The 15820-nt window shown below is 42.1% G+C and overlaps 1 protein-coding gene across 12 annotated transcripts in view; it reads right to left on the reverse strand.

Moving 5' to 3' along the window:
* Positions 1–15820, reverse strand: part of myt1lb (myelin transcription factor 1-like, b) — a 101848-nt gene that overhangs the window by 22137 nt on the left and 63891 nt on the right. For 10 of the 12 annotated variants that reach the window (XM_034857997.1, XM_034858005.1, XM_034857996.1 and 7 more), the window contains 5 exons: positions 13919–14382; positions 8851–10008; positions 5634–5768; positions 2760–2850; positions 1335–1442 (listed from right to left, as the gene is read on the reverse strand). In XM_034857997.1, the coding sequence (XP_034713888.1) occupies positions 1335–1442; positions 2760–2850; positions 5634–5768; positions 8851–10008; positions 13919–14382 (1956 nt within the window). The remainder of the gene's footprint in view (positions 1–1334; positions 1443–2759; positions 2851–5633; positions 5769–8850; positions 10009–13918; positions 14383–15820) is intronic. The other 2 variants (XM_034858008.1, XM_034858007.1) reach the window with 1 other exon arrangement.

Here is a 15820-nt window from a genome sequence, read left to right on the forward strand (position 1 = left end):
ATATATATATATATATATATATACACACACACACAAATAAGCATACATCAAAATTACAATAACTTATGACTTTTCATCATAGCATTTTCATAACTATCAAAGAAACTCTTATTCAAAAAGCTCTGCCTTTCACCAGGATGAATGAGGCCAATTGTTTTTTTATCTAATAAAACGATTTGCCTTCAGTAGTGAGCATAGAAGTGAACATGCCGTCTCCAGGAAGTATTCCCAGGGGACAGCAGAACATAAACATGAAACAAAAAAGGGGAGATTTAAAATCTCAGAACATTCACAAAATGCAGGGGCGGAAAAAAAGAACAAAACATTCCAACATGAGGTCTCTAAATGGTAAGTATTACATCACATTTTAGTCAGTACACATTCACACAAAATGCACATTTGCATGCCCTTTTAGTACCTGACCACACACGGCACCTTGTGACACTAGAACACATATGGATTGAATATGCACTAGACGCTGACATCGGTTATAGCACGACATGAATCTACGCAGGCTGTTCTCAAGAACCATTCAAACATGTAGCTAAAAGTAGAGCTGTAACAATTCCAGATGTTTGCTGTACAATTAATTGTCTCCAAATTGTTTTGCGATTAACAAAATAATTGTCCCTTTCAGAAAAATAAAAAAAAATGTATTTATGTATTACTTTTTTAAACAAATGAAAGTTTTGAATTAATCCCAGGATGCATCTCTTGGTTACATCACCGTTATTGGACCCAGATAATGTGCTATCACATATTTCCGTTTTGGCGCCTGAACTTAACTGTCGTCGCCGCAGGACTCTCACCTTTTGTCGGCTAAACTCAACTGCAATTGGCTAAATTGAACTGTGTTAAGTATTTTAATAGTTTTGTCACAAAAAAAAGGGCTGTTGAAATAAGCGCTGAAAATGTCAACACTAAAAATATCGAAGAAAACTTTAGAAAAAACACCAAAAACATAAAAAAGCACCCACAACATTGAAAAAGTGACCGAAATGACTGAAAAAGCAATAATAAAGTTGACAAAAAGTGACCAAAATGGGTTTTTTTTAATCGTTGACGGGAAGACAACTCAAGGGTTCAACTGAATTTTTCACGCAGCCGGCAGTTGCCAAAATTTTGTAGTGTATCGTACGACTTGCTGTGCATACATTTTGTACAATATTATACACACCTGTTCATAGAAATTAAAGTTTTTGAAAGATATCATACAAACCTGTTTATGAGAATGTGATGATCTACGCTATGTGCCGTCAATCCCATATTTTGGCTACCTCCAACACAGAATGTCATCTTATGTGATGTATATGAAAGGGAAGAGTGAATACTACCTTAAGACTCGGTCGGAGGCCTGGTTGGACTTGGGGCCGTCGCAGCCCTGGTGCTTCTCCTGGGCTTTGGCCAGCTTCTCGGCGGCAGCGATGGGACATCCTGACAGACTGAAATCACAAAGCGACTTAAGTTGCACATTGGAATTTGCCTCTGAGACCCAAGTGAAAATGTTCCATTGAACACTGTAAAACATGTTTAACTTATTAGAGTACTTGCCAGCCAGTACATATCTGTCTGTCAGCCAATCAATCCCAATGTCTACCAGTTTTAAAATACCTGACTAAAGTTCAGAAAGTATGATTCAAATTCAAAATCATTCATTTTCCTCACTTTCACATTTATAAATAACAACACAATTGGCAACAGCTTGCCTGTTTCTGGTTGAATGGCTTGAAATTGTTAGCAGAATAGATATTCCCGTATGAACAAATGTGCATAAAAATGTTCATTTATTTCCTTTAAAAACATGCTGACAAGACACACACTCGCATACACTTGGGATCTACACCTACAGTATGTTCCGATTGCATTTGCAGCTGTAAAACTTCTTCCTGACACCTAACTAACCAAATGTGACAGAAGTTCATGTTGTTATCCTTAACCCCTATTATTCTCCATCCAGTCTGTCAACTATAGTGTGCCGGGCCACGGTGAAAAAATGATCTTTGACAATGGCCTGAAGCCAGTATAGAGTTGTGTTCATGAGCACCTGTCATGAGATGTGCATAAGAGTGTGTACCAGGTTGGGAAGTGAGGGGTATACAGTACTAAATGGAGGTTCATATCCGCTCTTTCTAGTAAAAGTGAAAGTTTACTGTGCGTGCCTATTTTGCACTGCAGCCGTGTCACTGAGCACAGCATGGAGGCATTCTGGTCCTTCCAGGTCTGCACCTCTCCTGTCACCCTGGCTGAGTGGCACAAAAGTGCTAATGGCTGCTGCTATGCCCGACTCCCTGAGCATCTGCTGCGGGTGACACTCCTCTTTCACTGTCACCTCGCCCCATCTGACAGCACTGGCAACAGCGCCCTGCTATTTCAGTTTCTCCCTCCAACCCTGCGCCGGATGGATGCCATTTTTCGCCACAAGCTGATAAATAATTTATGCCGTGGAAGGTGTGAATTACTGCATTCTAATCAGTCTCAGTTAGAACCATGGGGTTGTTGAGCAGCTGAACTACTTTAATTGTATTCCCTTCTACCCAACATTATAAAAAAGAACTGTACTTATCCACCCAGAAATAATGTGTTGCAAAGACAAAAAAAATGGGTTTAACAATAACTAAACAAAAAGGAAAAGTGAAAAAAAAAATTGAGGATGAAGAAATTATTTCAGAACAGTACGCCATTAAAAGAAAGTCCCACTGTGAAAAAAGGAGGGTGCAACAAGGACAGTGCCAGTTTCATTTGGGCAGTCTGTCACTTACCTTCTGTGGGAGTTTCTGTTGCTATTGACATGGCCACGTCCCGTGCAGCCAGGCGTAGGACACTTAAGAACATTCTCATACATAGCCACAACTTCACGCAGACAGGAGATAGGAGTGAAAGACAGGGAAGGTTAGGAGCCCTTTACAATCACGCATGAGCTCTATTAGTGTGTGAGGAGCTTGGCATTATAAACATCATTAAGAAATGAGCCTGTGTGAACCCAAATGACCTCTTCTTCATTTTAATGAATGCAAGTTTGAGAGGGCAGGCAAGGTTTCCCACCATATTGCTTCCACTTATCCAGCCTTTCAAATTAGTATTCATGGAATAGGGGACAGCCATGAATAAAAAGATGTCATTTAAGTTTAACAGGACAAAGCCAGCAAGAGACAGGAATGGAAAAGGAATTCTGGGCATGCAGAGAGCGGAGAAACTGACAGCTAGCAATCATGCAAAACACAAGCCCTCAATGACAGAAGCAGACACATGGTATGAAGCTCCTCGATAGAGTGTGCTTTGTTATCATCAGTAGGTTGTCAGGGTAGAGAGCGCAGTCTTCGATACCATTTACCATTAAAACAGTCCATAACTGTCTCAGATCCCCTCGGCAACCAGCCAATTAGATTAATGATCTATGGATGTCCGAGAGAAGCCGATGGTGCACCGCGGGCGCGGGGAAGGGTCGTCTGAAAATCCGTGGCGCGCAGGGTCAAACCCCATCGGCACCAGCTTCATCATTATCACCCCCTTAAACTTTAACCGCTCATCATCCTCCATCCCTTACATACTAATTGGCGTACGGCGCAGGTAATTGGACAAAGCCTGCCACCTCAATGTGCCACAAGCCAATACATTATGCATATCTCTGTTTTGCCCTGCCCTTTGCAAAGACACAGATAAGAAATTGAAGCAATGTGCCTGATTTAGTTGCCACTGACATAACTACGGGGATGCTGAGAAAAGAACAATACAAGGAAGCCTTGTGGCTCCAACTGCCTTGCATGTTGCAGAGGTATATCACTTTCAAGACAAAAACCAAAGACTCCCATGTGAGCTGATGCAATATTTTAGCATTCTGCAGAAAATATCACCAAAATGAGCAAACAGGAATGGGAATAATGAATTTGAGATATAATTCATTTAGAATTTCCCAAAATATAGTGTGGATGCACTGTGTGATTTCCCAATTAAATAAAGCCACTGCATTAATAATACGTTGTCCATTCAGAACAGCAAATGTGTTAATCGGGGGAGAGAGTCTTGCCCATCGCTGAATCCTCCCCACAGGCAGGCAGCTGTGCAGTATGTGTGACATGTGCTCATCTTCACCTTTAAAGCGGTGAAGCAAGCAGTCTGCATGAGATTATTGACCGCATATTGACACAAACCTGGTGAGTGGCTGCTACACGGCTGATAATGTGGAGACCTAGTGATAACTCAAGCCACCTAAAGCAGGTCACCTTCTGACTGCAAGAAGACTGTGTGTGTGTGTGTGTGCTGGTTTCACTCTCAAGTATCCTTTTGAAGTCAAGGAAGGAGGACTGAAGATGAGGCCAGAGGGATCAAGAAGAGAACATTTTGTGATCCGAAGCATCCCATGCAGTATTAGCGGTTCAGTATCATTTCCCCAAAATGTCGGCCCAATCAACACAAGTGAGGAACAGGAGGAGGAACAAAGACATCATATCCCAAAATCAATTCAAGCCCATTCCCAATTCCATTTTGGGGCTCTTGATTCCCAGTCAAGGTCAGCTGCTCTGAGTCATTTCACATCTCCGGGAGACAAGTACATCTCAGGTTAGGGACCTTTGTGTGAGCGGCGCTCCACAGAACCAGAGTAATCTGTGACACTACTGGTCTTTACAAGCCGGACTTTAATGCTAACAAATTTCTTTGCCATTATTAAAACCCTCTTTTATTTTGATTGCAGTCTGGGATCATGACAGATCATAACTTGATTTTCACTCTGCAGTTAATGAAACGTGTAAATGGTTCTTTTATGGAGAAGTTTGCACAAGGTGAATGAGACTAAATAGCCGGGGTGAAGTCTGAAGAGGGGAAACTCACTAGTCATTCAAGGCTAATGTCTATTGCCACTTCACTTGATCCTTGGCTTATAGATATGATACAGCCCTTCCATTCAACAGAATCTAATTGAGCAAGAAATACAAATAAATGAATGGGGTTTATGGCATGGATGAGTGAGGTTGGCTCAGTGTTATCAATTTTAAATCCTCCTTTTTTTAAAACGCTAGCAAAAATATGGCATTTCACCTCGTCTTATCAGTCACATATTCAATAATGAACCATGCTGTGAAGAAGCATGCAAACCAAATTCCCCCTACAATGATGACACAACCAACAGTGGATGGGATTAGCACATTAGCTCTCAATCACTGTCGGTCAATCTAGTGGAGAACAAAGTCTCAAACAGTCAAGTAAGTCACTGATTGACAGCTCGTGACCATCCCACCAATTGCTGCATTGACACTATTTGTGCATCAACAAGGCCTCATTTCCCACCTCATCACCACGGAAACACTAAGCAGGCAACCCACAAGCAAAATCATGGCCCCATGCAAAAGGTAACATGAGAAGTGCAGCTGTGACTCGTCTGGCCCGTCAACCCCCCCCTTCCGAAATATCAAACACAGTTCCACAACAGCAAATACACCCACACACACAAACAAACACACACACACACACACACACACACACACACACACACAAACAACACAGAACACACAGAACACATAACGAGCCAGACACCATCATGGGATCATGCCGATTCATGAACATCAAAGAAACACAGGCCACAGGTTGGGTAAATAAGCCAAAGCAGAGTTTAGCTGGTATGTGACTGAGGTGCTTACTTTCTGGTGGCACCCTGTCTTTGTGCGGACAGCCGGACAGGCTCCGATGGTGGGGGTACAGGCCCGTAACGTGACCCGTGCCGTCGCAGCCTGGTGTTGGACACCGACTTTCCTTCTTGTCTGCACGTGAAGCCTCTGTGGCAGGAAGTCATATTTAGGCGATCACACATGACAAAGTGCTGGACTGCTGCGTGAGCACAACATGTTAGCACAAGTGGGGCCGACACTATGGCCGCCACATAACATTCAAGCTGAAAAGGTGCAGAGAAATATCTCCAAGATGTCATTTAGGATGCAAGATAGTTAAAAAGCCATAGGTGAATAACATTAAGTATATGACCTAAGGAAAAAATAATAAGGCAGATATCCAGCTGTATCAGGAAGGAAGCCAAGATGCATAGTTTTGCTATTTAGATTTGATATACAGGATGTCACTGTGTCTGGATTTCCTGGACTGGGATCTCGCTCTCTAAGTGACCTTCAACAAAAAGCATTTAATCTTTAAGTTTAGATTCAATTAAGAATTAATCATACTTCTCTTCATTAAAACCACAGTTTGTTGAGTTGAGTGTGACAATGAAGGTTCAAAAGTAAACACACCGCGCGCTTACGCACATTAAGATTGTCTTTCCCTTCCATAACCTGGCTCTCCTATTTCTTTGAACCCCAGATCAGATATAATTTCCACCAAAAAGCAGCGATAACAAGCTGTGCCAACTGGCATTGTTTCTGCAAATGTAACCGTCCACCTTTAAAACACTTTGACTCTCAAACTAAATCAAGGATTTTTCTTAAAGTCAACATGCAATGGCTCTTGTAGGATGCATGTTTACATTACCATTTTTAATGGAAATTACAAAAAAATCCAGTACACTGGGAAAATTCCAATCCATTCAGCAACAACATCCTTTAATCTATTTTCCCAGCTGAGTTACAGGAGAATAGAGCTGCAAAGATTAATCGACAAATCAATTTGTTGTCAACTATTACATTTATCAACCAACTACTTTGATTATCGATTCATTGGCTTGAGTTAATTTTTATTAAATAAAAAATCTGCTGATTCCAGCTTTCCTAGTTCCTTCACTTCTGTCCGACAGTAAACTGAACATCTTTTAGTTGACATTTGACAAACAAAACAGTTGTGGAAGTCATCCTGGGCTTTGGAAAGCACTGGTCTATAAAATGGTGAAAAATGTTGATCAAACAACTAAATGACTGATAGAGAAAACAATTGAAAGATTAATCGACTATGAAAATAATCGGTAGTTTCAGCCAAACAGGAGTTTAGCGTTGTGTCCGACTGTTTAATCAACTTGGAGCCATTTGAGTGACTATTATCTGGAGCAAGCATTAGCAAAGTGGACCGGGGAGTGGCTTTTATCTCTCACGCCACAGAAACACAGACCACTGATTAAAGTACAGGCCTAAGACCTTTACTGTCAAATCAAAATAAACCAGAGGTTGTGGAGTAGGAGCAAAGAGAAGAATAATCAAAGGTCAAGGTTCGAGAAAGGACAAGATCGAGAGCACACCTACTCATACATTTACAAGTGAGTCACCAAATGAAATCCCATGTCTCATTCATCAGAAAAAAAGAGCACCTCATCATCCTCTGTGGCTATCATCTGTTAGAGGCATATGAGTTTGGTACAATATTGCTATGTCATGCCTGGATCTTCTGTCTGGCACCAGTGCAATAAAGGCTGTGCACGTTGATACAGAACTTGGTCTGCATGTAAATTGTGGCTTCTTAATAATGTCTCCTTTTGGGGCACATTATCACATCGACTGTTAGTGTTTGAACAGTATGTTGGAAATAATTCTCCATTTCCACACGCACAAACGCACACGTACACATACAGACGTGATGCCCGTGTGTTCTGCCTGTCCACGCTTCGATTGCAGAGAGTGGGAGCAGCCAAGTGGAAGGCATATTAGAAAGCAGGGGATATTGATTGTGGCTGGGGACAGTCTGCGCTTTGCATAGCAAATGGACCCCATTACCATACCATCTCTGGTAATTAATGCGCAGTCAGTTGGCCTGCCGTTCGTTATCGGTCATTCTGATACTGTTCAATTTTCATTTTGGTCTCATGCTCTTCTCTAACCCCCCCCCCACCGGATTCCCCCTCCCTCTCCATGCTCTGTTTTATGAATCACACAGGAACCCTGGTCAAAGAGTGTCTACTACTATTACCCGAGGAAAGATGTTATCGTGACACAACAGTCTTGTGCATCCTCTCATTATTCCAACATTAGCCAGACACGGACGCCATGGAAGGCTTTCAAAAGTAACATTTGTGTGGCATTTAAGTCACAATATATACTCTACCAGCTGTGAGTTGTGCAGCATTTAAACTGTAATATAATCCTGCTGTGAATTAGCATGCTCCACTTTGTTGGTCTCATTTGATATCTTCCTTATGGTAAGAAATTATTTAACCTAAGTCTGAATACTGTTGCAGTCATGGAGACGATCAGAGGAATCATAATAGGTTAGTTAAACAAGGAAGCTTGAAATAAGATCACTGTAAATGCCAATGCAATGTCTGTGTGAGTGCAACTTTACTCGGTACGTATACAGACAGAAATCTAGCACCTCCAGTACGCTGTATAACAATTACCACTGACGGAATAATGCAGTCGTTGTTCTATATGATTAGCCATATATATTTATATATATATTTGTCTTATTTTGGTATGAGTATGTATCAATCTGAATGGTAGGTCATGAATGTCCCTATAGCATGAATCCTTTTGAAAGGCAGAAGGCCTCTGTTTTGTAGCTTCCTCTCCCAAGTGCTTGCACAGGTTTAAAAATAGGCAGCTTTTCCCCAAGCTGCATCGCAGGGATGAGATTTGCGGTCCTAACAGGCCGTGCAGATTGCCATTACTTATGCCTGACAAGCCTACCCTCTGATGTTTCCATGCTGGCCTATTTTAACAACATAAGCTGCTGCCGCTCCCGCTGCTACCGAAATGCGTATTTCCAAATTGGCTTTTCCTGGGGTTATAGTGAGGTTCCCAAAATGCATGTGGGCTGTCTAGTCTCCGGTACAGGATAGATAGTATACAGAGCCAAACAGTGTCAGACAAACATTTTTACCCAAGCTTGTTAAATGAAGTAAGCATGTCTACCCTTGTGAAGATATGGTTTCCATTGGATGCTTGGTCTGCATCGGATCGTGTCTGTATTTGTAATGGAACCACTCACCTTTATGGTAGAAAGGCTTCTTCATACCATCAGGAAGCCGGGCTTTACGCTCAACACTGTAGCCATGTCGCAGGCCATGGTCTTCGTGGTTATACCTCACCCCGTCTCTCCTGGCAGCCTCGGCCGCCATTTTATCCCGCATTGCCTTTGCGCGTTCTGACTCTAGTGCAATGGCCTTCTCCAACAGGGACAGGTTACCCTTTGTCATGTCAAACACTTCTTCTGATCGGTCCGACGTCACAGAGGCTGTGTCCTCATCAAAGTCCCGTAGGTTGGTATGATACCGGTTGTCCTGCGCACAACTGGAAAAGGCCTTGGAGCGCGGGCTCAGCTGCTCCTCTAGCTTCATGAGATTGTCCATGTCCGAATAGTTCCTATCAAGTGTTCGCCTGTCGTCTTGGCTATGGTGGAAATCCCCATAGCCGTGATGCTGGGGCTGTTGATTGGGATCCCCGCATGAAAAATGGTTTTGCTGCGACGGTCCGTTTCGGTCGGTTGGTTTCGTTTCACTTAGTTTTCGAGCCAAGTCAAAGCATTGGTTTCGTAGGCACTCCAGACTGCTTAAACACACTTCCTCGTCGCTGTTTTCTATTTGTCCATTACTGTTGATCTTAACTTGTCCATTACCACCATTGTGCGCACTTCCCCCATTATGAGTGCAGTCGTTCTCGGCTGTACCGTCCTCAAACTCCTGTCCATCTAAATTGTCAGACAATACTGCACCATGTCCCTGTGCCAGAAGTTTAAGGGAGTCCACCGTCTCCCGGACCACATCACTGTCAACGTCCAAACTCAGATCACCCCTCTGTGTTTCGACCCGCTCTTCTTCTTCATCTTCCTCCTCCTCCTCTTCTTCTTCCTCCTCCTCCTCCTCTTCTTCGTCCTCCTCATCCTCTTCCTCTTCGTCGTCCTCTTCCTCAGCGCTGTTAGAGGAGTTGCTGTTCATCTCAGATTCCGTCATGGCTCGGTTGGCAGCGTCTTCTGCGATCTTGCCCAGGTTGAGGAGGGACTTGGCCACGAGTTCATCGTAGTTCTCGTACTCGTCATTGTTGTTGCTGTCCTTCTCCGTCGCCGGGCCAGATTTGGCGTTGCCGCCGCCGCCCCTGCCGCCTCCTCCATCGCCCTCGCCCCCCTCGCTGCCGCTCATCTCATCGTCCTCTGTTGGAAAGAAAGAGCAAACGTCTTGTAATTTCATTTGCGTCATTCTATTTTACTGGTAAATCAGATTTCTGGGCATGGTCCATCTAAATTGGATAAGGAACTCTTTGCTTCCCCTAATAATTTACTTTGAGTGTCTTAACAGCAGCTTGTATTCTGAATTGTGAATCAGCACAGGAAGTTAAATATAGCGGTCGGGGTTACTTCCAGAGAAAGATGGTCTGGTAAACGGGAGCATGAAACCAGGGGCTAAATCTTTGAAAAGTCTTATTCTTGCTTTGTGTCCTGGATGTCTTATGATTAACATTATTAATGAAGAATTCTGTAAATAGTTGCAAATGAGATAAGGTTTTATTCACTGTTCAGCAGTACAATTCAAAATACTGTGAGAAAATCTTTGAATTAAGCTTTTTTTTATTTTACACAATGAAAGTGTAAAATCTGAGAGTTACATGGAGCTCCATCTGCAACACGATGAATTCCAGTCAGTACCTTTTCACCGTTTGCTAGTAAAGTTCTTTTTTCATTCAATCATCAGTATCTTTAGAATCCCTTTCACTGCCTAATTGATTCTGACAGGCGGCAAAAGGTTACTGAACCTCTTCTGTCAGTAATTCCAAGCACTCACTCCTGGAGCACTTCCAATCTCTCCTTTCACATTTCCACCCTGAGCCGCCAAGAGCGCATCGCTCACGTCGGCGTCACATTTGCCACTTACATTCCTGCAGAGAAAATGAACCCAGAGGCCTCCGCCACATACAGATATGATAAACAAGAGTTTGACTTCTGGTGAGAAATCAAACAGTGTTATTTTTCGGTGATGAAGTATTAATTATCACCTAGCTCGAAGACTTTTCTGTATTCAAAATACACACAATAATGTGAACGTATTCATCAGAACAAAGTATGCATATAAAGACCAATCTGAATATTTTTCAACTATATCATTTGTATATAGACAAAACTGACACTCTGACTTTTCCTCACTTACATACTAAACACACACACACACACACACACACACACACACACACACACACACTCCAATCTAATGAGAGCGACACAATATCGGTGCTAGGGGGGTGAGGGCTTTAGAGCGGGAAGACGGAACAGTCACGAATGACCAGGCACATATCTTGACAGTGGAAGGCTTTTTACAGCAACCTCCTGCACCAGGGGTTTAATTTTTGAAGGTGTGAAACATGGCACACGAAAGCAATTTGAAGAGCAATCAAGGTACACAAAAGAGATATGAAAGCGTAACAGATTAGGGAGGGAACAGAGAGACTGCCCTTCCCTGAATTGGCTTTGGATTAGCTACAGAGAGATGTGCATGCCACTGAGCAACACAGAGAAGCTCCAGAATGTCACCTCTGTTAAGAGATTGAAATCTGCCCAGCGACCATCCAGTACAGCTGTCTCGAGGCAAATGGGGAACATGGCAAAGATGCATACAGTAAGATCTTCCTGCCCTTTTTTTCAGGGGGGAAATACTGCAAATTAAAATGCTGCTGCATTTCTAATAAAGCAAACATAATGACAGCAAAAAGCAGAGAAGGATTTGGAAAATTCATCAGGAAAGTGAATACCTTCCATTGACAACAACATGCACTGTTGTATGTCCAATGCACTTTTCTAAAAAAGAAAAGAAACGTGGTAATCAGCTACTACCCATGGACAGAGAGGCTGTTGACAGGCTGAGGAGATAGTGGCAACAGTCTCAGTGTTACAGCCTAGGCCTCGGCTGTGGGCTCTAATGAACACCAGTCTGTAGAGATTCACATTCGGAAAGAAAATAGGAGCATGGCTGCTGAGATGCCACATCAACACTTTGGGTGGGTAGAGCTACGTGCCAAACACACACGTCTCTCTCAGAGCTTCACTCTTAATTGGACTTGAAGGCACTGTCAGGTCCAATCTTGATGCGGGGGTGCAAAGCAGAATCTGCTAGAGAGAAACCTGCCAAATATGGTCTCGGGCTCCTCCCGATGTGCGTTAGACCAGCTTTGGCCCCAAAACTAGATGGTGTTTTTGTATCATGTCTTCAGGAAGGCATTAGTAAATGATTTAGGCTTTGATTTTCTGCATATCAAATATTCTTAAGATTTCATATTTATCAAGGGACAGGCAACTAAAGTTGACTTTGTTATTACAAATGATTAGTTTGTTACTAGTAGTCTGTCCAAAAAATAATCATGGCTCCAGTTTTAGCACTGGCAAAGGTCTTCTGGAGATGGCATTTCAGTGGGAGATAATTGCAAAGGAGGACCCTGCTGATTTTAGCCAGCAATTTAGATTTAGATTACAGCAGCAGTACAGTAAAAGTTTTGAAAATTAGTCAACAAGTCCTCCAAACCATACACTGATATATGTTGTTTATTCCTGCTCTCTCATAAGACCCAGAGGAGTGTCCCCCCCCCCCCGTCCTAGTCATTATTTTAAACATGTTTTTAAAATTGTGAAACGGCTGCAGTTTGGTTAAATTTAAACACAAAAAATGACATAGTTAAAGTTAAGAAGAAAAACATGATTTGGGTTCAAATCATCTATTAATTTTTCTTATCTAATTTCAATAAGGTCACTGATCATATTTGGGACGGTGGGAGCATTCTGCACACAGAGTATCCATCTGTGCATGTATTTGTTTGTCGCTCCTTAATATTATGCTTTTTTTTTTTTTTTAAATGCCACGATGGGAGTCAGTGTGTTACCATAGCAGCAAAACATACCACTAACATATCTACATTTTGAATATTGACAAATGCCTATTTGTACTTATTGATGTGCCTTGTTTTGCTTTGCTGTTTTGTATCGTTGAAATGTAATTGAAAACTTGAAAACTCAATAACAACATTTGTCAAAAAAAACTCATCGCTTTTGTTTTTAAATGGGACACTAACGCTGGGTCTCCCGGGTGAAATTCCTGTGTTTGACCCATCCACCACCACAGTCTGCCTCCTTATGTGGAAATGTGGTATTCTTTCACTTTATCATCTTACTTGGCTTTGCTCCCGTAATAATATACGTTATATCCCGTAATAGTTTATAAGGCGGCGCCACTATAAACGTTAATATGTGTTGTAATTGCTGCTTGAACAAACAACCTATGTGAGTGTTTTTCATGGGAGGACAGTCTCAAATTAGTGAGAAACATATGCAAATGAATGAATGCATGATTGAATTAATTAATTAAATTAATCTAAAAATGTAAAAATACAACCAATTACTGTAGGAATAATACATTGTATGACTTCAGCAATGCTGGATTCTTTTATCTCATTCCAATGGAAAACACAGTGGGAGTTTGAACATCTATCCAACTGTCCCAAACTACTTTAGTCAGCCTATCAAAAATGGAAATATAAACCACAGATAAACAAATGCAGTAATTGAAAAATGCTCAGATTTTTGAATAGATAGAGAAATGTTTAGAGAAATTGTTGGACATATGGAAAATATGCTTATTTTGGTTTCTGGTGGAAAGTTACATGAGAAAATTGATTTTACTCTTACATGGTAATGATGATCTTATCTAACTCTTAGCCAGAAAGCAAACAATATTTGTAAGGTTTCTCTCTCTTTTACTCACCCTTATACCTGTGTGTTCCTCTCGGGATACAAGGTTACTGCTGTCTGTTTTTTTTTCTAAAGGTATGTTGTGTCATTTCAACTCTATGTATTTCTAAAGTATTTATTTTCAATCCCTTCTTCCTGTTGTCTAAGTGGCTTTGCCACTTGTCTGGCCGGCGCTGTAAATAACAACCTGTTTTCATGATTTGCCTGGAAAATAAATGCTAAGAATCCCCCCCAAAAAATTTTAAGTCAAAAACTGTTTTTAAACAAAGTTCTAGTGCATGCGGTGCATTTTCAAAATGTGCTTTAATACATTAAGATGAGCAATTAATCTCACCTTGCCCTTGACTCTGCTCTCCTTCCTCCTCCTCTCCCTCTTCATAGTCCACGTCCTCTACTGCTTCCTCCTCTTCCTCTGCCTCCTCCACCCTCCCATCATCAGCCTCTTCCTCCTCTTCTTGCTCCACTTCTACCTCCTCTTCCTCTTCTTCCTCACCCTCTCCATCCCCTCTGTCCACCTCCTCTTGTTCATGCTCCATTTGCTCGACATTGTAGTCCATGTAGCCTTCCACCTCCTCTTCTTCCTCCTCCTCCTCCACTTCTCCCTCTTCCTCCTCCTCTACAGCTCCTTCCTCCTCCTCTTCCTCCCTGTCGTCCATCTCCTCGGTTGCGTCCGTCTCGTAGCACTCCTCCATGGTGGAGTTGTCCATGTCATCTAGGTAGGTGCTCCTCTTGGGGGAGGTTTCCAGGGTTTGTCTGTCTAGGCTCTTTCTCTTCTTGGCCAGGGGGCAGCCGTACACACTGCAGAGGAGAGATAAGAGGGCAGCCGTTAGCGCTTAGCCTCACCTGGCCACAAATGCTAATCATTTACAATCAGGCCTCTGTGTTAACCCTTGTGTTGTCTTCCCTTCAAAATTGAAAATCAACGCTTTTTACAAATGATTTTAACTTTTTCTTATGATTTTTGACGCTTTTCTTTCCATGTTTTACTTTTCTTTTACGTTTTCAACACTACGTAGCACTAACTTATAGGAATTATACCTAATGTTTAAGTTAGAAAAGCAGACATTAGGAATTATATAGACTATAACATTAAAGGAATAGGTGTTAATGGGTAATCAGAGACTGGAATATGTCAACTTTTACTCAAGACTATTTCAAAACCACTTCCACTTCTTCTTCATATGCTATAAAATTGAACAAGACGCCCAAAAATGAATGAAAGTAGAGATTTGTACTTGCAAAAGAGTGTTGTGTGGATCAATCATGTTATTTTGGGTAATTACAATTAGGTAGTTAAAAAGAACACTGATATAGGAAATTGGGTCAATTTGACCCGAGGACAACATGAGGGTTAAACTAGAATACAGCTTGCAAAGCAGCAATGGAAAATGGGCCTCTTACTGCACAGGAAAGCAATGCCTCTTAAGTTCTTCTGCTGGGAAAAATATTAAACTTTGCTTAACCAACCTTAATTAGACATACTCATTAACTATTGGGCAATTATAATAAAATGCTCCATTTCTTCTAGAAAACAGAGGCACAATCTCTCTCTTTGAAGCAAACAAAGCAGACTCTTCAGTTTATTTTCACATTCATGTATATTAAGGTAATACCAGTCTGTTCTTCTTCAGGCAAAAAAAAATCACGGTGCATGCTCCACAATCACTATGTCCCAGAGTTATTTGCCCTTGTTCTGACTTGAACCAAGTGCGGCAAAACACGACTGCTTGTCTGGAAATGACTGTACGTGTGGGTGTGTGGGGGGGGGAGGGACACAACCTGTAGCCTGATTAATTGAATCTAGTCAAGACACCTCAGCTTGTAATGTATTCTCTGGCTCCCCTAGGCAGCGGGGGGACAGGTCCTAATCTGATAATCTGATAATCTGTGTATTCGCTCAGGCTATTGATCACAGGAGCTTAATCCATTTCCCTCATCAAACCTTTGAGAGCCCAGAGCTGCTACCTGCCCCCCCACCCTCACCCCCACATACACATTTGGACAAAAGCACCCACACGGTCAGAATTATGATGAGTTGTGCAGAGTGTTTTGGCCATCAAATAAACCCCTTGTTCAGGCTGTAGTGTAAGAGAGCTAAACACGCTTTGGGCATGCTCACTCGGATGTGAAATATCCCTGGCTCCTTTTTTGTATACAACCTCTGGATGTTTCCCCGGCTCTGCCCTTCTTAGAGTCGCTGGTGCTGGAATGGGTGGTGGTGGTGGTGGTGGTGGTG

This window comes from Etheostoma cragini, chromosome 20 (genome assembly GCF_013103735.1).
Source record: "Etheostoma cragini isolate CJK2018 chromosome 20, CSU_Ecrag_1.0, whole genome shotgun sequence".
Lineage (NCBI taxonomy): Eukaryota > Metazoa > Chordata > Actinopteri > Perciformes > Percidae > Etheostoma > Etheostoma cragini.